Source organism: Crocodylus siamensis, chromosome 2 (genome assembly GCF_052110815.1).
Source record: "Crocodylus siamensis isolate JL-2025a chromosome 2, ASM5211081v1, whole genome shotgun sequence".
In the NCBI taxonomy this organism is placed as follows: Eukaryota; Metazoa; Chordata; order Crocodylia; family Crocodylidae; genus Crocodylus; species Crocodylus siamensis.
The window spans coordinates 210,529,777-210,556,574 of record NC_143396.1 but is presented as its reverse complement, the minus strand read 5'-3'; the positions used below and the strand labels follow the sequence as shown (position 1 = coordinate 210,556,574).

At 41.7% G+C, this 26,798-nt stretch overlaps 1 protein-coding gene across 1 annotated transcript in view; it reads right to left on the bottom strand.

Annotated features, from left to right (window-relative positions):
- Positions 1-7,441: 7,441 nt before the first annotated feature.
- PDHX (pyruvate dehydrogenase complex component X) overlaps positions 7,442-26,798 on the bottom strand; it is a 104,976-nt gene continuing 85,619 nt past the window's right edge. The window contains exons 9-11 of the mRNA XM_090032930.1: positions 21,336-21,494; positions 12,121-12,185; positions 7,442-8,594 (exon numbers count right to left, since the gene is read on the bottom strand). Coding sequence (XP_089889056.1) covers positions 8,330-8,594; positions 12,121-12,185; positions 21,336-21,494 — 489 coding nt within the window. The 3' untranslated portion in view covers positions 7,442-8,329. The remainder of the gene's footprint in view (positions 8,595-12,120; positions 12,186-21,335; positions 21,495-26,798) is intronic.

The following is a 26,798-nucleotide window of genomic DNA, read 5'->3' as shown; positions in this document are numbered from 1 at the left end:
GACCAGGGTTCTCTCCACTGTTCCTCTCTCACTTGCAGCCTCCAGCATTTAAGGTCTAAGAAGTTCTGATTCAGGAGCTGTACCCCTACCTTTCCTCCAAGAATCTGCCCAATCCCTTTTTGAATCTGGCTAACTTTTCAGCTTCCACAACTCCAAGTGAGTTCCCCGCTTTAAATGCATGTTGCTTGAAAAACTTCTTTTTTTTAGTTTTAAACTTACTATCTACTAGTTTCATGTTATGACTCCTACTTCTTGTATTGTGAGATGGCAAATAATAATCCTCTATTTACTCTCTCTTCTCCACTCATGTCGCCACTCAAGCATTGCTTTTCTTAGCTGAATAGGCCTAGCCTCTTTAGCCTTTCCCTGCATGGAAGCCTCTTCACATGACTAATCGGCCTTATTATTCTTCTGTATACCCTCTCTATTTCTTCCATATCCTTTTTGAGGTGCAGGGACCAAAACTGGGCACAGTATTCAAGGTGCAGATGCACAAAGGAAGGGGCATAATGTTGCTACTTTCTGCTTTGTTTACAATTCCCTTAATTCCTAACATTTTTTTTCCCTTTGGGTGGCTGCTGAGCACCAAGCTGATGTTTTCAGCAAACTGTCCACAATGACTCCCAGATTTTTTTCCTATGTGGTAACAAGTTTATGTAGAGCCCATGATAGTATAGGTATAGTATGGATTATTTTTGCCCATGTGCATCAAAAGTACCGAGTGGAAAAAGTAAATAGAATTGACATAAATCATAGGAAGTCAAAGGAGTGCACACTAAAACTTTGCTAGTCCATACATCTTGGGAATGCCATAAACATGGTTTGCTTATTATCCTGAAAAGAGGGCTGTCACTAATGTGGCTTCTATTCCACACAGTTATAAAGTGAGTAGCGGAAGACGTCTCAGCCATTTCAGCCTACAAGTATCTTTGCTGCCACGTTTTCCACAATACAATTCTGAATCTATGCCTCCAGGTGCAAAGTTATTAGTCCCACACTTGGAACTCTCCACACATTTAGAAGGTGAGTGAATTTAGTGCTTTTGAAAGATAATAGATCATCTCATCAGCTATGGACAGCAAAGTCCCTTATTCATGAGTACAGCAAAAGTATCAGCAGTGCAAGTTTTCCACAGATGCTTTCCCTGGTAACTGCCTTCTCACCCTCACATACAGCTCCTTACCAAAGATCATTCATTTTTACTGGTGGTTTTTGTGATGGAGACACCTGACCTAAAACTAAATCTATTCATTGTACAGTCATCAGGCAGCCAAACCATGATTTTGTGTCCATGTTAACACAAGCCAGTTTCAGACAACAACTTACCAGTGTAGGGCTCTACATTATACAGGTGGTCCCATTAAGAGCACATTTACTTTCTTTATTGCATTGTAAAGTGCACATTTAGACCCATATCAGTGCAGTCCTCCTCCACTGTTTCAGAGTTATGCAGCTATCACTAACTCATTAAAATATCACATATTTTGTCCCTGTACCGTACATTGCAATTATTATTTTTTAGAGTACAATATACACAACAACATGTTTGGATGACCCCACTGGAAAGGAAAGTTGGTTTAAAGCAAAAGCTGGGGTTGGAAGGGGGGCTTATGTTCTGTTTTTTGTTTTGCTAGGTTTGCTTTGTGAACTTGGGCAAAAGTCAAGTTTGGCACAGGGTCTTGATGGTACAAAGGGGTATAACTCCTGAAGCCAATAGTAATACAGTCCTTAAACACTTTTGAGGATCTGGTCATTTGTCCTGAAAAGGTAACTTCCATATACTTAATGTGCAAATACTTGCTATTGATAAAAAGGAACCTTGCATCTTGCTACCTACATCTCATCAGTAGCTCTCTTGCACTTTTGAGAGTTCAGCTCTTTATGTTCATGTAGTTAGAAAACGTACCCTCTCAGGTCCTTAAGGTTGGTTGAAGTTTTGTGAAGTTTAATCCAGGTGTTTGTGAAGTGCTTGTGGAGCAGGGCTTAGAACATCAAATCTTTTGTGCCACTTAGAAGACTTTCCCTGATGAGAGGAAAAATGTAACGTGAGTTTTACAGTGTGCAAGGTTTCTTAGAAACCTCTGAACAAACTGTTGCTCCTAGTGACTTCACTAGAGTTTCAGAGGTTTAGTACTTTTGAAATCAAGCCTTGTTTCTAACCCTTGAAGTTGCAAAAATAGGGCTACATAGTATTATATGAGCCAGTCTTCCTGTATTCGCATCTGTGCCTCAGCCAAACAGCAGTGACAGGAAAATAATATATCCAGTTTAAGTGTTGTTCGAATGTTTTGGGCAGAGGTAACACTATCAAAATCCATTTCCCCCTACAGCTATTTCAGAAAATTAAACAAATATGGCAACTGAGCAACTTAAAAGACAAACAAACCTAAAACAGGGCTGGAAAAAAGTCATCTCTCCCTCTCCCTTCTCCTCCCACCCCACCCCGCAAAAAAAAATTTTTAAAAGAGAAAAAAAAACCAGGAGGTTCTGTATAAATAGGTAAAATGGGTTGAGAGAGACATCTCTTCCCATCAGACAAAAGCAAGAGCGGTGCAAATTGACTAAATGCCTACTAACTGGATGATGGTTTGGGTGCTGTATCACTTTTTTAGTGTTTGTGCACTTCTAGTATTCAGAAGTGCTATTCACTGTTATAGATTGTGTACAATCGCAGAATCAAATATGATCCGTCTCATAGAGCTTACCGGAAAAATAAGATAAACAGGTGTTTCCTTGTTCTCCCCCCCATTTATTCTCATATATGTGACTGTATTGGGTCATTGTGATAAACAGTGGTATCAGTGTAAGAGTAGCTAAGCTACGGTCAATCATCTTGTAGGCATAACAGCAAAAGAGTTCTGAGGATTTAAAGGATAATGAAGTAGCTTTGTGAGTATTTGCAGGGATCTTGCTGGTGTATCTTTTGAAACTGCAAGTTGACATTTCTTGATAGTCTGTTCATGCCAGCCCCAACAAATGCCTAGCATATCATTGTGACTTGCATGTAGTCAATTCATTGCTTACTATCCTATTCAGGAAGGAAAAAAGCAAGCACAGGGGAGCAAAAGACCTTACTTTGAAAGTAGTAGTCTGCTTGTTCCCTGTGAATTAGGGGACAAGAGCATTCTTCTCCTCTGGGTCCCTACCAGAATTGCCTTTTCAGTTCAAATCCATACCTTAAATATCCCTTTGTTAACCCCTTTCTTGCCTGTCTTCTGAGCTTTGCTACACTCTTGTAATTCCCCTGCAACTTTCTAATCGCTTCCAAATCCACTTATTTTCTGACTTTCCCAAACTTCCTTGAAACAGTTCATCTTGACATGGGATATGGCATGGGAAACTTGAAGCGAGGTTGGTTTCTTTGTAAAAGTTGCATTTTATTGCCCTCAGAAAAAGCTTCCACTTAAAAGCCAGCTTAGCTTCAACTGCACCTCTGGAGTAATAGCTCTTGAAGTGAGTTCACATACTCTCTCCCTTTGTGCAGGCTCTGGGCATTCTGCATGAACTGCATCTACATTCCCTGTGCTGCAGCAGCACCACTACATGCATTATGCTGTAATCCCTCATGGAAGAAATGGCTGTTTCTATGTCAGTGGCATTGTGACCGCAGTCTTTGGGGCCACAGAGTTTCTAGGGCAATACACTGTCAACCGCCTTGGTAATACTCCCATGAATAACGGTCAGAAGTGCAGGCACACATCCAAATTAGGGACATGTGCGTGTGCCCTGCACAACTGGGATGGAGATCTGAGCATCAGAACATAGAAACGGACCAGTGCAACATTGTTCCTAGTATTTAATGTATGGGATGGTTTGGATAGGGCTGATCCTGCCTCAGGGAGGGGATTGGACTAGATGACCTGTGGAGGTCCCTTTCAGCCCTACTGCTCTATGACTCTGTTCATAAAGCCAATATTTTTGTTTGAAGCAGTATTGGTTAAGCATGTTATCTGGCACAGCCACTAACCTGTAATTTCTGTAGTGTTTAACAGGGCTCTTCATGAGTGAGAACTAACAAAGCCCAATATACTACGTATATAGGAATAAATCAATATACAGGACAAAAAGATCAAATTAAAGGCAGCATGAGCCCACTTACTTTGCAGTGAGCTATTTCAAAGATTACATTTCCAACAATTCATTCTATAGAACAGATTTCAGGGAAATAACATTTCACATTCAATGATAATGTAGTTCAGCCAGAGCCAACATTGCTGGCAGGCATGTCACAAAGTAGTCCCATAACTTCTCCAAGTCTTCTTGGCCTGCCCAGTATATTGTACTCTGATCCCTTTCTGTGCTCCCTCCCCAATTTGCTGCCTTGCTGTTTCCTGCCCCACCTGCCACTGTACTGCCTGTCCCCTCCCTAATCTGCCATGCGCCACACATAGAGGCTGCCCGTGCCACTTGAGGGATCTGTGAAGCAAGTTGGACATTCCTGATGTAATTAGAAATTAATTAATATATGAAGGATATATGCTGTCAATCACTGATTCCATTTCAAACAAAACACGCACCCTTTGTTTTTATTCTTTTCTCAAAATTTCTCTTTTCAAGGGGCAGTTGTATAAAAACCAACATATTCAAGCATATCTGTTTCAAAGAAGTTTATTCCCAGCAGTTAATGACAGTGTATATTTTATAAATCTTTATCAACTTTCTGACTCTTCCTAAGAAATTAGATCCCATCTTCATAAGCCTCTTGCTCAAACATGCCAAAAGTTACTGACATTAGAAAATGCACAAAGAACAAAGCATGAGACATTTGATATTTGAGGTTTTTTATTTAAAGTAAATCTGGTTTATGTTTGTTAACTGTTAAAGGTTTCTGAAACATCTTATGCATAAGGTCTTTTCTTTTTAAATCCATGTTTTTCAGCCTGCAATATCTGCTGTTTATTTTTATCTGGGCTAGTAACAGTTCTGCCATCTCATTTCACTTGAAGCAATTTGTGCTGTTGAATGCTGTGGTTATTCTGTAATATTAGGTTGACACTACAAAACATTTTCGGTTGCTCACTGGCAAACGTATCACACCTCCTATATTTTAAACATAGGGCTTAATGTTAAGATGCTCATAAATAAGCATTCAATATGCTCTGAAGGGGTGCAATCTACACATGCCATTAATGCACAGTAGTAAACTGTGCAGCTTATTGCTCCACCATTTATTGCTCCCAGAAAGCTCCCAGGCATGCAGTTTATAAGTGCACCTGGACTGCAGCACATTGAACAGGGTTGCAGCAGCCCCAGCTGGCAGAGGGCCCTGATGGCCAGCCTGCCAGCCCAGAGCTTCTTCAATTGGGTTCAATGTGCTGAGACATCTGGCTGAGGCATGAGGGTGCTCCAGTACAGGGCTAACCAGCAGGCAGCACCCACACTGGAGCACCCTCATGCCCCAGGCAGCCAGATCAGGATCTACACATGTGCTGCTGCGCATGAAAAAACTCCATAGCTGAGTAGTACTTAAATACAAGTACTGTCTTGCTGCGGAGTAAATTAGTTTCATGTGCCCTATTACGGGCACACATACAGACGCCAAGACATTTACCGAGCAGTTAGTCAACTGCATAGTAAACGTATCATGTAGACATGCCCAAGCAGTAGTATTTAGGTCTTACGTGAACTTAAATGGCATTTGCAAAGCTATAAGAGCAGCACAGTTCACCAAAATCTCATGGATAAATACATTCACGTTCTGATGATTCTGTATTTATATACAATAGCACCTTCCAGTGGCACCCAAAGCAATTTGCAAACTACAGATACTGTATAAAAATTATATATAGGAATCACTTTTCCCATCACTGAGCTGTGGCTACCAGTGCAGCGGCATATAAAACTGTTGGAGAGTGCACAACAATTCTAAGGAATACTTTTACACCAGAAAATGACTAGCATATCAGAACTTAAGGTTACATGGGGAGTTTTGCTGGACAGACTAGATTCAGAAATTAGAACTTATCCCATTACATCACAACTAAGGCTAGAGTGCATGTGTACACATACTCTGAGCACACAAGTAGCATCACCTTCTTATAAAAAAAAGAAAAAGAAAAAAGACAGACAAATTTATGCTTGGGTCTAAAAAAAAAATCAAAATCTGGCATTAGGCATGTAACTTTGAAAATATCAGCTGAAAATCAGCTAATTGACATGGAAATGCATAATAAACAATACTTAAGCAATTATAACTACACTCTACTATTCAGAGGGTTCCTGAATTTCTGCTGTTAGACTACTCAGGCACATTAATTAAATAAGCTATTTTAAGTCAATGTTCTGGTCTTAATAACGGCTTCAGTTTTAATCTTATACTCGCTTTTTAATTATTAAAAAAACTCAGTGGGAAACGCATTCTTAAGTAGTGTGTATTTTAAAAGAACAAGAGAAAGTGGTGAACTACAGAAAACAAAATACTGAGGCTCTAATGGTAACCAAGTAATCCAGGAATTGAATAGTACACTGATGGCTTATGCTGCCATGAGATTGCTTCAATAGAATTATTTAATTGGAAATGCTGGTAATGCCACTTGTTGTCCCATGTACAGTAAACTAACACTATAGAGCAGTGATACTCAATCAGGGTGATGCGACACCCAGGGGTGCCTTGAGATCCTTTCATAGGAACTGTGGGGTGCCACACAATGTTAGACTCTTAGGCATGTAAAACAGGATTCACAAGATAAACCTAGAGAATTCAATTAGGAATCAATACCGTTAAAAATATTCTGACCTACTATGGTGTCTCTGAGCTCTTTGCAACAGAAGAAATGCTATATTATTTTTTTGTAATAAAAAAACCAGTCAAATCTAAGACCAGGCATTTTCCGAGGGGTGCTTTGAATCTAACTGGTTGAAAATCACTGCCATCGAGTTGTCGTTATGCTAATGCAAATATATGGCTATTGACCTTATCTTCTAACATAACTTAATATTCATCTAATTATGAAATACGTTTCGTAATTAAACATTTATTCCCTTCAGTCAAAAAGCAGCTTTACCAAGAGATTGGTACCTCCATGTGAGAGAGATAAAAGTAATTTTTAAACAAGATACTCAGTTTGCAAAACATTTTGATTTTAAGTTACCCAGCAGTTAATATGCCATGAAACAGTTGAAAAAGCATTATTAGAATCTGTGACACTGAAGCAAGCTTTTTGACATGGGGCAACTTCTAAATTATTTAATGAATCCCACAATTCCTTTTTACTTAATAAATCATTACAGTATTGTCTTCACAATTTATTACAGACAAGGCTTTCAATTAATAAAAATATATGGACTGAAATCCTGGCAACTTTGAAGTTAACAACAATGCTTCAAGTGACTTCAATGAGGTCAGGATTTTATTTCTGGTAAGCAGCATGTTTGCTAGTACCTCACAAGAGATGGAGGAGACAAATAGAAATCTTAAAATGGTGTAGAACACATACACATGCACAATTCAAACATGTTTTTATTTAATATACAAGTATGCATATTTTCAAATCTAGCTGTGGTGTCACTATTTATTATTTTATTTTGAATATCAATATTTATATTCTTCATGTGATTTGGTCTTTACCCAGCAGCATTTCTTTCCAGCCCGATCAGGGAAAGCTCAGAGGACAATGGAAGAAGTGTAAATTCTGTAATGTAAAACAAACCAAAAGTAACTTCTATTCCACCAAACCAAAAGTAACTTCTATTTCACCATGTCAACAGACCAAAGCAACTTATTTTGTCTCAGAATTTTGTTAAGATCTTCAACAAAATCTCTGAGAACTTGAAGTTGACACAATCCAACTCTGACAGCAGCTTTTAACTATAGATTTCTTTGCATATTAAGAAGCTAAAACATACTGCTGAAATGGATAGTTTGGCCAACTTAATGCTGATTAGAATTTATAGGGACATTTCACTCAGTGATGCTTTTTATTTTCTCACTGTGAAAGGACAGCAAATCCTTAAACAAGCACTGTCACATTCCCCCTTACATTTCACACAATATTCTCACACTAACCTCCCTATAACAGTTCCAAACTATTTTCTATGACTAAACAGTAACCTGTACAGTTAAATATCTTGTGCAGTTGATATTAAACTTTTAAAGAACTTTAATATGTTAACATTATTTCTTTAAAGTATTTCAGCTTTTGTATAAAACTTGAGAGCTGGAAATGGTCAAAAAGATGGTTTTGAAGAGTCTTTCAAGTTAATTCAAATAAATTAAATATTTTATTTGTCCATCTCACATTAACTATTTATTTCCTAATGGACTGTAATTTTTTTTTTTTGTAACTTTGTTCCATATTTTGCCAATGCAGAAACTGATTCATTATTCATTTTAACACAAGGCAAGTCGCATTGGATTCTCCATGTTTGCTTTCAAGGTCTTCAGGAACTTTGAAGCCAGTTCATCATCTACTACCCGACCATCACTTGACAGTGTCATTGTCATGAGCTGATGCTGCTGAAGTTTCTCATTCCCTTCTTCATCCTCAACAATCTTGAGTTCAGGCCGTGCTCGTCCCACAGCTAAAATGCAGGCCTGAGGCGGGTTTATGACAGCAATGAAGCCACTGATGCCAAACATGCCCAGATTGGAAATGCTAAAGGAAAAAAAAAAGTGGCATATGGGTATCAAAATCTATATTCCCCCTAAAAACAAAAGTAATCCATTGCATAAGTTCTTGGGTGAAGTTCTGTCATAATTCTGACCCCTTTGAATCCCAATGTCGACAGGGCTGCTTAGGTAAGGGCAGAATTAAACCTGTCATATCATGAAATATATTGATTTTTTTTAAATGGTTTAGGTATATGCTTCATTTATTTATATAAAGATACCCTTGCACTGCTGCAGAGTTGAGATACAGGTGTCTGTGGAAAGTTTACTACTAAGGAGTTTGTGAGAATAGCTTCAAATTGCTCTGGGGAGATTGACACCGTGCAAAAAATGGGAGATACTAGCTGAACAGGAAGTGTTGCTGAAGGCATCTATAAAAATGCCTAATCAGCACATACTGACTGCAGCTTCCACAAGTGAGGCTCTAGCTCCAGTTAAATTGAACCTCTGGACTTGTCTACCTGCTGTCTCCTATAAGTGGCTCCCATCTGATGGGCAAGAGGGTAGCTGCTGCAGGAAAGATGCAATACAAAACCATCCTCTTTGAATTCAGTCCCTGAATTACAGCAGAGTTCTAACAGACCTACACTACCATATTTACTCAAATCCAACATACACCATTTTTCCTATGGAATTTGGATGTGTATCTTAAACAAGTATATCCAGGGAGCAAGGGGCTTGATCCTGCTGAAGCTGAACTGCCTAAACCCTCTTCTCATGCTGGGTGGGCCCTGCCAAATCAGATGAGGGCCTACCCAGCTCAAGTACAGGGGCTAGGTACATCTCCAGCAAGATTAGGCCTTCGACTGATGCTGCTGTTTGAGTCAAACTGCCCAGCCCCTCTTCTCAAGCCAGGTGGGCAGCCAGCATCACTTGTGGAATCAATTGAGGGCCTAATCCTGCTGCAGCCAAACTGTCTGGCCTCTCTTCTCAGGTTGAGTGGATCCTCACATGACTCTGTAGGTGCTGCTGACTAGGATCAGGCCCTGGCTACAGCTTGAGCAGAGGGGCCACGCAATTTGGCTCATCCAGTAGCGCCTGCAGCCTCCTGCAGCAAGGGAGTTAATAGAGCAGCCACAGATTTTTGCTCCCCTTCCCGCTGCAGCTGCCTGCATTTTCCCTGTGAACATTTTTAAGTATTGGTATTTTTAAGGAAAGATCTTGTTTTCTTCATTCCCTTTTTCAAAAACCAGCTGTGCATCTTATTTGGGGGCACGCGGTAGGCAAGGAAATACAGTATATCATTTCTAAAATGTACAGTATTCTGAGTATAGGAAAAGGAACAAAGATGAGAGACATAGTAAAGGAGGAAGGGAACCAGTTATTGTTCCCTGAATGCAAAAGAACATTTCTCCTTTAGCTGTCTCTGCAGCTGATGAGTGCAGAGTGCTGGTCAGGGATGGAACAGTTCAAGTCACTTTTGTTTTCTCCTAATCTCAGGTCACCCATATATCAGTCTGCACTCGAATATAAACTGAAACAGCTGTCAGTTACAAAGGATACTGATGATGAAACTATGTAATTACAGCAACTAATCATTACCAAGGCCCAGGTAAACTATAAGCTATACCCTCTTTTTCCTATGGGTATGGTCACCTCTGAGGAGGAAGGGGTGGTAGACAAATGATTATACAAGCTCTTCACTTAAAATATATATATGGAGATGCTAGGACAGATCATAAGTTTACCATACTTCTTTTACAATCTGAATGCTATTGTTTTTTTCTTTTCTTCCCACTGAAGCCATTACTTTTAAGTAGGACATCTATTCTTCCACTGCTGGATTTCCACTATATCTTTTTTTCTGCTGAAATACTTATTATGATTATCTAAGAGAGATTTTCTTTTGACAGATACTTCAGCTTGAAAATGCCATGTAAAAGAAATCGTTCTGTACTCTACGCAGTTGTAGTCCAATTATGCTTCCCATATTAACAACTTTACTTTTGTGAAAGATCTTTATTGCTAGAGTGTCTTTATTGCTAGTGTCCTAAAACACAGTCACCAACTGTTCATTATAAATTCAGATTTGTGTCAATGTCATTAAAACTCTGCACAGTTAATAAAAAAAAATTGCAAGTAGTCAGAAATTAAGATTTCCATAGCAGTGTTAGCTACTGTGTTTAATGGTACTATTAGTCATAAAATGTAATATATTGAGATGCACATTTCACCAGGAAAAAAAAAGAATTGAATGAGATGCAGTCAGTTTAATACTGCTAATAGAAACTTAACTACTAAATTGCCTGAGCATTTATGATTTTAACTGTGCAACTGTGCCAGTGCATTTAAATGTTGGCATTTAGCTCATGCCATTTATTTAATTTTTCTGTATTTCATTTCCTCTTTTTGTAGTGTTCATTTTAAAGAAAAAGAATGTAAATAGTCTGATACAGGCTTTAAAATGCACAGCTCATAGTTCAATGTGAGCTAAGACAGTGTCCCAGCTTTTTTCTGCAACACAGGATTCAATTAGGCAAGAGCACATGTGAGGTCTTTGCAATACAAGGAGATGGACACTTCTTATTTAAAAGGTTGCAATTTCCCTTACAAAGCAAACATTTGATACTGGGTTTTCATAACTACAAAACGTAATGTAGAAGAAAACAGCCTCTGCTACATATGGACTTACATACTGCATTTACCCAAATTCAGAATAATTTTGAATTTAAGACGACCCCACAACAATTAGATGCTAGACATGGAAAATGTATATTTACATTTGTTATAATTTTCCATGTCTAGAATCTAATTATTGGAGGGTCATCTTAAATTCATCCCTCCCATGGCTGCAGCAGAGAAATGGCTGCAAGAGGGCAGGTGGTAAATAGAGCAGGCAGAGGCAGAGTTAAGTGGCCTAACCCCTGCCCCTTGCCCCACCCCCCTGCCCATACCACTTGCTCTCCCATGTTGCCTGTCCCCCCATGGCCCTACACCCCTGCCACTTGTCCCCCACCTGCCTGTTCTGCCTCAGCACCTGGGCCTTCTAGCACCTGCCCCCACTTAATTTCCCCTGCCACTTGCCCCCACTCCTGCCCCCTGCACCTGCCTGAGTCCCCTGATGCCAGCCCCTCCTAGCACCTATCCCCTCCAAGTTGCCTTCCATCCTCCCTGCTCCCCCTTTACAGCCTGCCCCCTCCCATGCCATCACTGTCACATGCCTTTCCCTTCCAGCCCTGGCTCTGGCTGGGGCCCTGGTCTGGCCTGGGAGAGGGTGCTCCATGCTCTCTGCTCTGGCTGCCTCAACCAGAGTCAGAGCTGCAACAGGAAGTCAAATGGAGGCAGATAAACACGTCCAGAAACCTTGTTAAAGAAGTTTCTCTCCTGATACAGAACTCAGACTACCTCATACTCTTGAATTCCTGTACCTTTTCTCATAATCACATAATGCATTCTAACAAGTATACTGTCCGATTCTACAAAATAATGTGTTCACTCACAACAGAATATCTGAGTGCAAGACAGTCCCAAGCCCATATTGTACCTACTAAAATCATGATAAAAACTTTTACCTAAAAGATCCTCCCTGGTATTCTTCAGGTAACAGTTTTCCATCTCTTGCTTTCTTTGCTAAGGCCTAAGAAAATGAAAATAGAAAATAATAGTTCATTCAAAATGTTTGAATAGAGTTGTAGCAACGTAGCTGGTGCAATAATCCACCCAAATCCTTTCCTCATTTTATTAGAAGCTATTTCATAACCTGCATAGTGGAACTCTGATTTGGTTAGAATAGTTGTGTTATTTTCAATGGAATTAAAGGGGCCTAGCAAGGAAACGGTATTACTATAATGCTGTCATTGCACAATGTTAAGCAGTTACATACAGTTCAGAGTTCCAAGACCAGAGACCTCAGCCTGCATAGTCCAATGGCAGCAATGGCCATTTAAAATTCCTTAATTTTTTTTTAAATTAAAGATACTAAAAAAGGAAGTAAAAAATCATGAAGGCACTTGAAATGTGAAAATTAAAGGCTTGCTTAATATTTTACAATAGCTTTATTCCCTTTCCTTTTGGCTTGTAAAGGAACATGTCTCATGAAACTTGAAAACATTTTAGCTAGTATTAAAAATAAAATTAAAATGTCCTGGAGAAAAAAAAGTGTTAGTTGAGATTGCCGGGAAGATGTGCAATGACCTTTTACAAATAATTTAGCCTTCTTTTGTGTTCAAGGAAGTAAGGGCCTTGGCTGACATTTGTGGCAATTGTAAATAATTACAATAATAATAAAGTGTAACATGCCACATTTTCAACCAATTTATTATGATAAAAGGGCAAACCACATTTCATATGGAACATTTTTGTAGTTGGTTTGTACCACACTTTAATCTGAAATGCACACGTGGGTTGATTTGGGCTACCCAGCATGGCTTTAAAAGTCCCCATATGCCATGCAGACTGAGACATATCTGCTACAGGGAGAGCTGGGAACGGAGAAGCCCCCCGCTCTCCAACTTCTTCATACCTAGATGCGTGCAGCCAGCTGCACGCTCTTGCAGATCCTCAATAGGATCTGAGGAATTTCATCCTAGAGCCCAACAACTGTGCATACTGCCATGCCAGACTGAACGTTGGGCATGGCAGGATGCTCAGTTGTTAGGATTCAGGATAAAATTCCCCAAATTCCAATATGCATGCGGCATGTGCAAGGGTCCTAATAAAAACACATGCATAACCACAGAAAGGGAAAAAGAACACAGCAACAAAAGTAGAAAGTGTTGTTTATACCTCTGGTGCTGACCCGTACAATCTCACTGGTGGAGAAAGACAGATATAGCACATAGCTTTAGCATCCAATTGGGGACTTGGTAAACTCATAACAGTTTCACTGTTTAAGACACTACTTTAAATGGTCTTGCAGGTTGACAGCATTGCTTGGCAAGCTAAGTTAGCCTTTTATTAAATGGAAGTCAAAGGGAGACAGAGAAGAAATGTGGGGGGGAGGGGGAGTGGCAGAGAGGAGGGGGAAGTGACAGGAAAAAAAGGATGAAAGCATGAACTCAAGTCTGACATCGCAGATGCTGATCAAGAGGATAAAAAATGGAGGCCAGAAGAAATGGTGGCTCTCTCATTTGGCCTGATTTCTTTGAGGATAAGGAAACAGAAGCCTAGCAGTTTCTTACAGCCCAGAAGGCAGCAGTTTCAAGCATTACCTCAAACTCTTTATCAAGTATCTTATAAGAGGCTGGTGGCAAGAATAGCTAATTCCCTCATTTTTCCTCCACTAATTCACCCTAATTTCTGATTAATCAATTTTGGTTCATTCTCATTTTCTTTACTAGTGCTTTTAAAGTTTTGGAGCAGGATCTCGAAATGCGGCAAGGGATTGGGCCAGGCCCAGAAATGTGCATTCACATTTGTCCAAGTTAAAAACCTTTGAAAAAACAAATCAGTTTGTACGCACACAGGAAAGATTGTTTTAGCTGTTAAAAAATCACAATATCTGAATAGTTTGTTCTTGCTGAACATGCTCCATCCTCTCATAACTATTCATATTGATCAAACTGCACGAGTCTTCCCCAAAGAGCTCTTACATATGGACTGAGTACACATGCATAGTCCCAACAGAATGAATAAATGAATGAATGCAATACTGCAAAGGGCTTCAAATGATTTTCCCTGTAACTATTATTTTCAGTTGCCCCGGATCAGGGTAGGGCTACCACCAGAAATAAGAAGAGGGATATTAATATCCCTCACATTTAGAGGGGTGGGAAGGCTATAGTAGTTCATCCTGGCAAAAAAGCTGCAGCTAAGGATAGAAGGAGGAGTAAACTGTAACAGTCTGGTGAAACAGAGACAATTAGAATGGGGAAAATTTTTACTAGGAATTGGAGTGGAAGACAGTAATGTAGGTAGGCAAGACTGCTAAGGTCAGGAGATTGAAAACGAGGATAGAGATGGCTGAGACTAAGAGCTGATGAAGGAAATAGGGCAGGGACTATCAGCCAGTTGGCTGGAAGAACACTGAAACTGATGAAACTTTCAGGGTGGGAGGAGACTGAGACTAGTGGAAAGGAGAGACACTTGACAAGCAGCTGGATTCAAGAAAACTTGAAGAGTCAGAGAAAAGATGCCAGAGCCAGATGAAGACTTTGGAATGGATGACAAGCCCAAGAAAGAAGGAAAATCTGGAACTGTTCGCAAGAACAAAGTGTCAGAGGGTGACTAACAGAGAGAAATATCACTCAGTAAGGAAACTGTTCTAGGATGAGAAGCCTGATAGTTGGAAACTAGTAATGGCTATGCACAGTCAGGCATGATGGGGTGGATAATACAGAGCAGAATGGCCAAATTTAGAGAAACAGGCAAGAGTCCATGTCTATTATAGATTATCCTCTCCTCTGTCCACTCACTAAACTTGAAGGAACTACAAGGTTCTCAACTTTCAGCATTTCAATGCTTTTAGAAAATAACTGTAGAACCAACACAATGTTTGCCTTACCCATCTAGTACCATGCAGAAAAGACCACAATCAGTTACTACATTACTATGGTGCTCCAAGTACCATAGGATTGTGCAACACCTCTGTAGGTTCAAAACCTGTTCATGACCCTGATGGGGGTTGATATGGTGCTATGTGATAGAATCGCTAGGTTTGGGGGAGGGAGGGGAGTTGTTTGTTTTTAATAAAAAGAAATTAAGCAAAGAAAACTATACTGAAAAGACACTAAATGAGGTTGCAAAAATCATAGAAAAATAGAAAATTAGGGTTGGAAGGGACCTCGAGACGTCACCTAGTCCAACCTCCTGCTCAAAGCAGGACCATCCCCAACTAAATCTTTCTAGCCAAGGCTTTGTCTAGCCAGGTCTTAAAAACCTCCAAGGATGAAGAGTCCACAACCTCTCTAGGTAATCTGTTCCAGTGCTTTACTAATCTACTAGTGAGAAAGTTTTTCCCAAAATCTAACAACCTTCCCTTGTTGCAACTTGAGACCATTGCTCCTTGTTCTGTCATCTGCCACCACTGAGAACAGTCCAGCTCCACCCTCTTTTGAACCCCTCTTCATGTAGTTGAAGGCTGCTGTTAAATCCCCTTAGTCTTCTCTTCTCTAGACTAAATAAGCCCAGTTCCCTCAGTCTTTCCTCATAAGCCGTATCCCCCATCCCCCTCACCATTTTTGTTGCCTTGTGCTGGACCCTCTCCAATTTGTCCACATCTTTTCTGTAGTGGGGGGGCACAAACTTGAACACAGTACTCCAGATGTGGCTTACCAGTCCTGAATAGAGGAGAATAATCACTTCCCTCGACCAACTGGCAACACTCTTACTGATGTAGCTCAGTATGTCATCAGCCTTCTTTGCAACAAGGGTGCACTGTTTGCTCATATTCACCTTATTGTTCACTTTAACCCCTAGGTCATTTTCTGCAGAGCTGCTGTCCAGCCAGTCAGCCCCCAGCCTGTACTGGTGCATGGGATTGTTCCGTCCTAAGTGCAGGACTCCGCATTTGTCCTTGTTGAACCTCATGAGATTCCTTTTGGCCCAACCTCCAGTGTGTCTAGGTCACTCTGAATCCTAGCCCTACCCTCCAGTATATCTACTACTCCCCCCAGTTTGGTGTCATCTGTAAACTTTCTGAGGGTGTGCTCAATGCCATCTTCCAGGTCACTGATGAAGACGTTGAGTAAAACCTGACATGCGAACTATTCAAATTCTGTATGAAGGCGTAATTATTACATCTTCTCAAAAAGATTATGGCCCTCACCACCAGAGCACCCATGCACATTATGGCATAAATGCATCTTCCCAAACCCCTGTAAAATAAGAAAAGAAAACATTCTCATTTAACTGAGCGCTAAGGTACACAATGATCATGATTAAAAAATGTAAGATTTGGGTGCCTAGTTTGAAACTATGGGACTTATTTTCAGTTTATGTAACATAAATCTATTCATCTACACCAACCATGGACTAGCCAGCATTTCTGCAAATCAGTTCCTAGAGTCAGGCACTCAGACAATGAGGGAATCTCATGTCACTCATTACTGATCATGTATCAATAGTTTGGTTTAAATGAGTTGCTCAGCATCAAACTGAAACTCTGTACCATGCAGCGAGAACTCAATTTCTCCAGTGAAGCATTCAACTGTTTTCACCAACTGAATTACTGTAACCCCCTGCAAACCTTCCAACTCCTATAAAAACACAGAAGTGGCCCTATGGACAAAAGCTTTTTTCAGTATACAGCAAGCCCATGCTGTGCTCTAAATGAAGCAAGGATTCTGTGAAAAACCTACCATGTGAGTTTACAATTAAAGATGCTTTCACAATGCATGTGAACAGGACGGGCAGATTTTGGCTGAGCATGAAAACTTACTTCAGGAATCTCCTAATTGCCATGTATTTGACTTTGCAACCTTAATTTTGCTTTTCATGTCATTTTTGTGCAAACTCTATATAAAAAATCACAAGCCATAAAAAGTCAAGCCACAGACTATTAATATAGCAGTCAAAGTTGGTAGTTAATAAAAGGAAAGATAATGGGGTTGTTCTCTTTAAACTGTCAAGTAGCATGTGTTACCCCACACTGGAACAACAGCAGCACTATGCCTTTTTTCCAGACAAAAGAAACTATTTCCAAAACTCATCAGAGCATGTAAGACGAGAGGCTTTCCCCCATGCTGACTAGAGGGTGTGGAGGGAACCTCATCTTATATCTGAGTAAATACTTCATATTGTAAAAACATCTGCAATTAAAAAGTAATTCAAATTGCTCAGATAAGAATTTGACATATGGACTGAATACTGGCCATAAGCAATGGACAACTATGAACAGCAGTTTATCAAAGAGAGAGGCATTTCTTTGATCATTTTTATGATTAGTCTAATTACATTTTAACTATGTGGCAGAGAGAATAAAATGCTGAATTAATGAACTTCAAAATACTAAACTGGAAGCAATGCCATGGTGACAACAAAACTACATATTTTCACTTTTCCCCATGTGGAAAAATATCTGTTTTTTTCCGTTCAGAAGAGCAAACAGATGGAAATTGCAAAAATCAAAATCTCCTATTCTAATTGGCAGTGAGAATCAGATGTTTTGGTACATACTCAGAAAACCAGATAAAAAGGTTCTTATATTTTAGAGGGACTGCTTGAAGAATGAGGTAAAATTCTACAAAAGGGCATCATAATCTTACCCAGGGGATCTACTTATTTAGCTTTTTGGAAATTTGTTTGGAAAAACATAAAGGTTAAAAAGGAAAACATGTATAATTTGTTCAGAAGTAAAGCAAGGTTCAGTCAAATCAATGGCAATGTTCTGATATGCCTACTGCAGAAAAGTTTGGTTTGGTTCTAAGTGGGGATGGAGAATTGACCAAGTGCAATTACAAAGGGCAGTATTTTAAGTTGTATTCCTATTCTCTCTTTAAGCTGTACCAAACTACTTTTTCCTTGACCCTCGTTTGTCTACATGAAATTTGTAGCAAGATTATGTTTCCTAGCGATACTTCTAGGTGTTTTTCTTTTATGAATTGGAAGTTCGCATTAAATAAAACTTCTGTTCTATGGAGATTAGAAATTAGTAAATATGTTTGCTACTTTCCTCTTTTCTTCTCCCCTTGACGGTTTATTTCCTCTGTCCTGTATTACAGTCAAAGTAGCTAGAGCTTGGATGACAGGGCCAATTAGAGAGACACCAGAACAGTTATCCAAGAACTACCTCCAGTGTAGGATCCACTCCCAGGAGATAGAAAATAATTCTTATTTGTGCTTTTGTTATTGTGCTCAACTATGTTAATATACTGAATTGCTACAGCATGTTTATGAGATAAATCAGACCACTTAATGAACAGTACTGATGTAACATTACAACTTCCCTATAAAGCACATGTTCTTATCCCATTTTTTGCAGATGAATATTCATACTATGCTTTGAAACTGTAAAACAATGACTTTATGATCTGAACTGCCTCTGAATCTTATGTCTATGATATAAGACCTTACTTCCACTGAAAATAATGGCACCTACATATGGTAATACAAAACAAAGTCACAACTGCAACTTGAGTCAGAATACATTAATTTACACTGCAACTATAAAGAATCTCAGTTTCATGAAAGAAGGTGAAAAAGTTTATCTTGTAACAGTTCTGCCTCCATCCACAATGTAACTTTTGAATAATACACCTAGACACTCATTTAAACATGGTTCCTAGAGAGGATGACCCAACACATCAGCAAAATTTGTTGACCCAGATATGTTCTAATTGGGTGCTTTCTAATAAAAACTATAGGGACCTTTCCTTCTTCTGAGATGAGCTGAAATGGGATATAAACAGAGGTTGGAAAATGGTGAACGAAGGCAAATATTTACGTCTCATCTGTGATGCTGATGTCTTGGCAAACAATTTTCTACCCTGTAGCTGCTTATAAGGAATCTTTCCATCAAGACTCTGAAAGGCTTCAGTGAACTATTGAGTACAATTATTGTAGCTGAGTTAGACTAGTAATTAGGAAATATAATGGGTTCTGGATCCCAAAGAGCCACTGATGTGCTAAACAATCCATAAGATTTTTAACAGAACAGAATACAGAAGGATACAATAAAGCAGAAAAACTGCTCTATTATGGCCACTGACCTGCAAAAGCTTGTTGGCGATATATCTCAAAGTCTCAGTAAAAAAGACTCAGAGCTAACCCAGGGCATTAGAAAACCTTGACAACATAGAATAAATATAAAACCTATAAAGAGAATATATAGGAACATGTACTTTAAAAAAATATCTAACAGTAATTACAAAACCAGAGAAAGGCATCCATAGAAAGAACCCTTGTCTACACAACAGGGATAGTAAGACTATATAAAATAGGTGAAACAAAACTACTCACATGATCAAAATAAAGGTAATTTCATGTACACATGACCTAGAAATAAGTCAGAATTAGCACAAGGCAATAGGGGACACAGATGTAATCCAGCCATCAGGTGAAGCATCTGCCATACTATATGGGAACTCTCTCTAATCACAGCCTCTTAGATTAAAAAAGTGAAATAAAAATATTTTTCCAGTGCATACTGAAGTTGCTAAAGAAACAAAATTATGTCCATGGGTACACTCAAATCCTGCACCCTTTCCTATGTTAGATCTAAGTATAGGTATGCAGTAGCTGTAGATGAATAGTCTAACTGATCTTAGGATCACAGGACACCTATACGCAGGCAGCAAGGCTGCTCCAATGTGCTGTAATTACAGCACGTTGGAGCAGGCTTGATTAAATCAAGTCTGCTGGAGAGTGGCAATTACCGCACTCCAGACTCCAACATCTTGTGCGTTAGCACCCCCCGATAAAAATGGCGGTGGGAGTGCTTTAACGAAAGCTTGCACTGCCATTTTTAAGTGCCAGGATGCTGATACATGAGATGCTCCAGGCGCTTTAAATAGGGATGTATAAACACCCATAGTGTTTAAGAATAATCCGTTTTGGAACTCCTTCCAACAGAGCAGTACTTCACAACAGTGTATCATCTTGCAGTCAGTGATAGGAAATTAAGCCCTTTTCTAACCTCTTCTTGTAACTGTAGTTCTCACATTCTTAACCTGCATTGATGGTTCAATGTACTTTTATGTATTGTGATTACAGAAAAGGAGATCTGAGAACAAGCAGCCTCTTGGAAAGAGTAACTGAACAACTATATTAATCCAACACAGAAGAAGGGGTCAGTGAGGGAATTTGAAGAGTTTATTGTATTCTCTACTATCCTTGACTTCTTGGCTAGCTGCTAGGTCACTGAATTGCCTGACTTTTCTATCACAGATGACATAAACTATTCTCTTTCAATGATGATTATATATTTTATTTTCATAAGCGTTGTTACTGTGAAGTGGGAAAAAAATGTTTCTTTCTTTCTTATTCCAACACTGGTATGCAGAAAAAATTCCATGCAGAGTGAAACTGGGTGAAATGACATACAGAAGGAACATTCATGCCTGCATTCATGTAGCTTTACACTCCAACAATCTGCTTACCCCACAAGGGGAAGATTACACCTACATAAGGGTCTCTGAGGTAGCAAAGAGCTGTCATTGTGGCTCCCAAGCCACAACTGATTTTCTGCAGCGAATGAGAAAGAGAGTCAGCTGGGGTACTCCTGTACCTCAGCTACTCCTGCCTTCCACAGCAGCCTTCTGGCATTGTTGGTGACAGCTGTCACAATCAGAGTAGCTCTAATTTGCACCTGGCTTGGCATAATGTAGCCCTATGGTCTGGGAGGCACAAAGCTAGCTAAAAGCCACCTTTGAGTAAAGCTTCTTTTCTGACTTTTGCTGAGCACACAATAGTTAGTCACAAATCAGGGCTGTAATATATAAAACAGAACAAAACAAATGGATCCCCATCTACTTTCTAGAAAAAAAGAGTGCAATTACTGAAAAATCTGAAATTACTTAATCTATTGCTAACAAAAGTTTATCTAAATATATCAGTGTGATTTTAATGCTGAAGGCTGTAAATTTCTGTTTAACAAACAGCATTTAGCTGAGATATCACTCAAAAATAAAATGGGCTAAATTATCCTTCTATTTAAAAACAAAACTGTTGAGAAAATGAAGAGTGGCAATTTACTACATTAGTAATTTTCAAATCTCAAAATACAGCACCATCTTTAAAACCATTTTGAAGCTGCTTTTAAGATCATTCATCTTCATCCAGATCATACCATATTCTTGGCTGCAAGAAACTATACAGCCATTCCTAAGCCTCCTGTATATTCAAGACTTACCTTTGCAGAGGCAGCAATTTCCTGTACTCCCTTGGCAGCAGCATCTCTTATGATTGGTGTAATAAGACCTCGGTCTGTTGCCACAGCAATAGAAATGTCAATGGATTGCAGCTGCCTGGGGCCCTCCCCATCCCAGGTCACGTTCACATCTGGCATTTGCTGAAAAACAGAAACACAAGAGAGACATAGCTGTTGAAAGAATAATGGTGCAACCAATTATTAATAAAAAGGAAAGCCCTTTAAAATGCATGGAATTATGTAGGCATTCACCAAAGTAATTAGAATGCTATTTTAGACTGAAGGCAAGAACAGGTCACATCTGTCATCAGGACTGCCATGAGCAAGACAAGGAAAATAATAATACAAGACTTACCCTGAAGATCTAAGAATAGACTTACTTTATTAGCAAGGATCTATTTAAACTAACTTTGTCAGCAAGTGTGAATTTATGCAGCGGAGATGGAAATTGTGCAGCAAGGGGGTAACCAGAAGGACTTCTGGATGCTTGGTATTGCTAGGAAACTAATGAATATATTAACAGGAGCCTCTAAATCCCCTTTGGTGTTTATATGCATCACTTTGTGGATTCTTAAAATAAGAGCTACTAGTAAGATGGCTTTCCCCAACTACAAAGAAATGTAAATTGATGCATTATATTTACATTTTATACTAGAGGACAGTGAACAGAAGAACGTGAAAGCAGATGCAGAGGTAGTATTAGAGACACATTAGCATAGCCACGTTAATTGCTTTTACACTGCATCTCTTGGGCTCAATTCTGATCAAAGAAAGATTTCACAGATACATTTTAAAGGCTGAACTCCATTACTAGTGTAATGTTAATTTTGTAAAAGGATGGAATCAGATTGGAACTAGGAGACCATTTATGGTAAGATTAAAAGGGCTCAATCGTATTAACCATAAAAAGCTTAAGGTGGCTCAGGTAGGTGGGGGGATAAAATGGCTTGTCTTTAGCCTTCACCTCTAGCTCTCCTTTCAAATGAAACAAGGACCAAATATCAATGTGCCTCCTAAGTGATCTGATCAATAGGACTTGAATCAGGGTGGCCTCCTCATTAGGTCTTCGCCAGGCACTCTGCTCTTGAGGTAACCGCCCACTTTGCTTGCCCACCATGCCTTGATGAAAAATATGACAGATGTTACTAAGGCAGGAGGATACCTATTACTCACCCTGCTGACAAGGGCCTAATACCCGCTCCGACCTCCCATCCATGGGTCCCATGCCTTGCAGATGTTGCCTCTGGTGTTACTTCTCTGGCCTACGGCCAAAGCAAACTGGGCACACAGTTATAGCTCTTCTCTACAGCCCCGGAGGGCAACGCACCTGCCATCCTTCTCTCACTGGGGTCCCATTTACTCCACTGGCTTTCACCCAGCCTCTTTCATACTGCCCTTTCTCAGGGGGTCACACTCACACCGCCTGGCCTCACCCAACTTTAGGCTTAGCTCTTCTCTCCTCAGTCAGCACCGGTGCAGTATGATGGGTGTCTCCTGCAACCCTCACCTGAGCATTGACTGAGTGATTGTACAACTGTAGGCCTATTTTGCTCCTAGCCCCTTGCTGGGCCACTGGGCCTCCTCACTCACCCACACTCACGGGGCTGCTCTGCTCATCACCCCTCTCACATAGGGTCACTCTGCTTGTCGCCCCTCTCACACACAGTCTGACTTGCACCCCCAGGCTTAACCCTACTGCCTGGGTGCGGCCCCACGTCCCTCCTCCAACCTGAGCTCTGCCTCAGGGCTCCTTAATGAGCCCTGGGCTCCCCCTGCTTGTTAGAACACCACCAGGGATGTAGGGCTGGGGTTATAGGTGCCCTGACCTGCCTTTCACGGGGGAGGTAACTGGTCTGGCATTTCCTGGGGGCTCCCATGCCACTAGGAGCCTCACCAAATCACCCCAGCAGGGTGCAGTTTTACGTCTTACCCAGGACAAGGGATCACCTCCTCCCCAAAGCCCCTGCCATTACCTCCTGACTCTGGCCAGTGCAGCCTCTCAGCCTGATGTTACCTCCTTCCTCCTGCAGCAAACTGCAACTCAGTTTATATCCCTGGATCTACAATAGCTGCCCTCATCAGGCACCTGGCAGCTGCCTGTTTTGTGCCCTTAAAGTGGTAAGCACCAAAGGTGCCATACCACAGGCCTGCTAAGTGTCATGTACTACATGAGGTGTTAGGAAGTCTAGTCTCTAGTCATAGAATCATAGAAGTAGGGTTGGAAGGGACCTCGTAGATCTTCAAGTCCGACCCCCCACCTGGGCGGGAGAAAGACTGGACTCATTTGAGTCCAGCCAGGTAATCATCAAGCCTCTTCTTAAAGATCCCCAGGGTAGGAGCCAGCACCACTTCCCTAGGAAGTTGGTTCCAGCTCCTAGCCGCCCTAACTGTGAAGTAGTTCTTGCGGATGTCTAATCTCTTGTGAAGGCTGAACAGGTTTAGGTCCTGCAGTCTTTCAATGTAGGGTCTGCCCTGTAGTCCCCGGATCATGCGGGTGGCCCTCCTTTGGACCCTTTCAATGTTGTCCACATCCCTCCTGAAATGGGGCGCACAGAATTGGACGCAGTACTCCAGCTGTGCCCTGACCAGGGTTGCATAGAGGGGGAGGATCACCTCCCTGGCTCTACTTGAGATGCACCTGTGGATGCACAACAAGGTCCAGTTAGCCCTGCCAACTGTGACCTCGCATTGTCAGCCCATGTTCATCTTGGAGTCAATGACTCCAAGATCCCTTTCTGCCTCCGTGCTCTCAAGAAGGGAGTTTCCCATTGTGTAAGTGTGCTGCTGGTTTCTACTGCCTAAGTGCAGCACCCTGCACTTGTCAGTATTGAAACGCATCCTGTTTATGTCAGCCCATTCCTGTAACCTATCCAGGTCTTGTTGCAGTCTTTCCCTCCCTACTAGCGTGCTCACCTCACCCCAAATTTTGGTAGCATCAGCAAATTTAAACAGGTTGCATTTCACCCCATCATCCAAATCGCTGATGAAGAAATTGAACAGTGCAGGCCCCAGGACCGAGCCCTGGGGGACTCCGCTGCCCACTTCCCCCCAGGTCGAATATGACCCGTCCACCACCACCCTCTGAGTATGACCCTTGAGCCAATCCACAATCCATCTGACTGTGTAGGCATCAATGCCACAGTCGCCTAGTTTTTTAATGAGGATGGGGTGGGAGACGGTGTCAAAGGCCTTGCTGAAGTCTAGAAAGACTACGTCCATGGCAACACCTGCATCCATTGCCTTTGTAACTTGATCATAAAAGGTAATCAGGTTGGTCTGACATGACCTGCCCCTAATGAAACCGTGCTGGTTGCCCTTAAGCATCATCCCTGAAGCTGGCCCATCACAGATGTGCTCCTTGAGGATCTTCTGAAAGAGTTGCCCAAGGATAGAGGTAAGACTGACAGGCCTATAGTTGCCTGGGTCCTCTCTCTTCCCTTTTTTGAAGATGGGGACCACGTTAGCCATCTTCCAGTCATCTGGCACCTGGCCCAAGCACCACGAGAGCTCATAAAGTCATGCCAAGGGCCCTGCAATAACCCCAGCCAGCTCCCTCAACACTCTGGGGTGGAGAGCATCTGGACCCGCTGACTTGAACATGTCCAGCCCCTCCAGAAGCTCTCTAACCCGGTCCTCCCCAACCTGAGGTCTGGAGGCGTTCCCCTCGAGTCCATCTGGCATCACAGCAGGGCAGTCCCGGTCTCTGCACAAGAAAACGGATGTGAAGAACTGGTTAAAGAGTTCCGCTTTCTCCTCTGGTGCAACCACCAGATTGCCCAGCGTACTTTGCAGGGGCCCCACATTACCCGGTGCCTTCTTCATCCTCCCTATATATTTGAAAAAGGACTTTTTATTATCCTTGATCTTGGACGCTAGTCCTAGCTCTATGTCTGCCTTAGCTTTCCTGACAGCCCCCCTTCAAACCCGAGCAGAGGAGGTATACTCCTCTTTGGAGATAGCACCCCCCTTCCGCTGGGTGTACGCCACCTTTTTGGCAAGCAGGCATTCCCGGACGCCCTTGGTGAAGCTAAGCCACCAAAAAACAAGTACTGGAATAAATACAAGGACCAAACTCTCCTCTGACACCATGTCATGGTCAAAGTAGGAAGGGAAAGACGTTTGCTAACCTGACTTTGCACACCAAGGTTATCAGTCTCACGTAAGTCACCTTAAAAAAAGAAGCTGAAAACAGAGACCTAAAAACAGAGGCAGCACCCCCCACCCCCTCCCAAGCAATGGAAACACATGCACTTACTTAAGTGCATGTATAACTTTGATAGCAGGGGCAGACGATTATTTTGGTTGGGGAGGTGCTTAACAAGCTTTGGTGAGCTGTTGAGGGCTGTATGAGTAGCCTTGCCCCTTGACAGGTACCCTGAACCCTGGTCTCCATCTAAGGGTGGAAGCCTCGCCCCCTAACCCCTGACCTTTGCCACCAGAAGTTCCTCCCCTTGCCCCCCAGAAGCACTCTCATCAGCAAGGGGGTTGCCATCTTGGAAACAGAAAAAAAACCCAAATTATATTCTAAAAACCAAACATCTGCTACAACTTACATTTATTTGATTTTTAAAAATATCGTTATCCTGATTTACATACGTTTGTGTAGTGTACATAGAAATGACTGCATAATAGCTTAAAATGAAGTCTTACTTTTATATACTGTAGGAGGTGTGGGGGGTATGGAGTTTGTGGAGGGCTGTGGGTGTGTGTGTGGGTATTTGTGTATGTGAGGTGTGGGGGGAGGGTATGTGTGTGGGGGAGTGGATAGGTGAGGGTGGGTGTGTATGTTGGGTTGGGGAGCATGTGGGTGTGTATGGATGGATATATGGGGTGTCCATAAAGCTCCTGTCAGCCCAGGTTCCGTGCTCCTACCACCCTGCCCTGGGCCATCTGCTGGCCCCGCCCCAGGGAACCCACTCACCACCACTTCCCCTGGCCCACCTGCTTGCCGCTTCCCCCACCTACCACCCTCCCATCTGCTGCTCTGGCACCACACAATTCCCAGCTGGCTCCTGCTGCACCATGCAGTCCCACTCATGCAGCCAGGAACCATGTGGTGCCAGAGCCAGCCTGGCCTGGCCAGTACATGTAGCCAGTCAGGAATTGTGGGGGTTGGGCCAGCTCCTGCTGCACCAGCAGGGAGAGGGGCAGAGCCAGCCTGGCTCCATAGAGCCCCTGACAGCCCAGGCTCCGTGCTTCTGCCACCCCTTGCACAGGCCCTGCACTCCTGCCCTGTGCTCCAGCTCAGTGCATGTATAACTTTGCACTGCCTGCTGCTGCTGCTTCCACTGACATTTCCCCACCTTCTCACTGCCCAACTCCTAGCCAGCCGCACACAATTCCCAGCTGGAGGGTCCTGGACTGCAGAACACAGCAGGAGTTGACTCAGCCCCTTGCTGATGGTCCTCCACTCCCCCCTGTTCTTATCTGACTGCACTCTCAGGC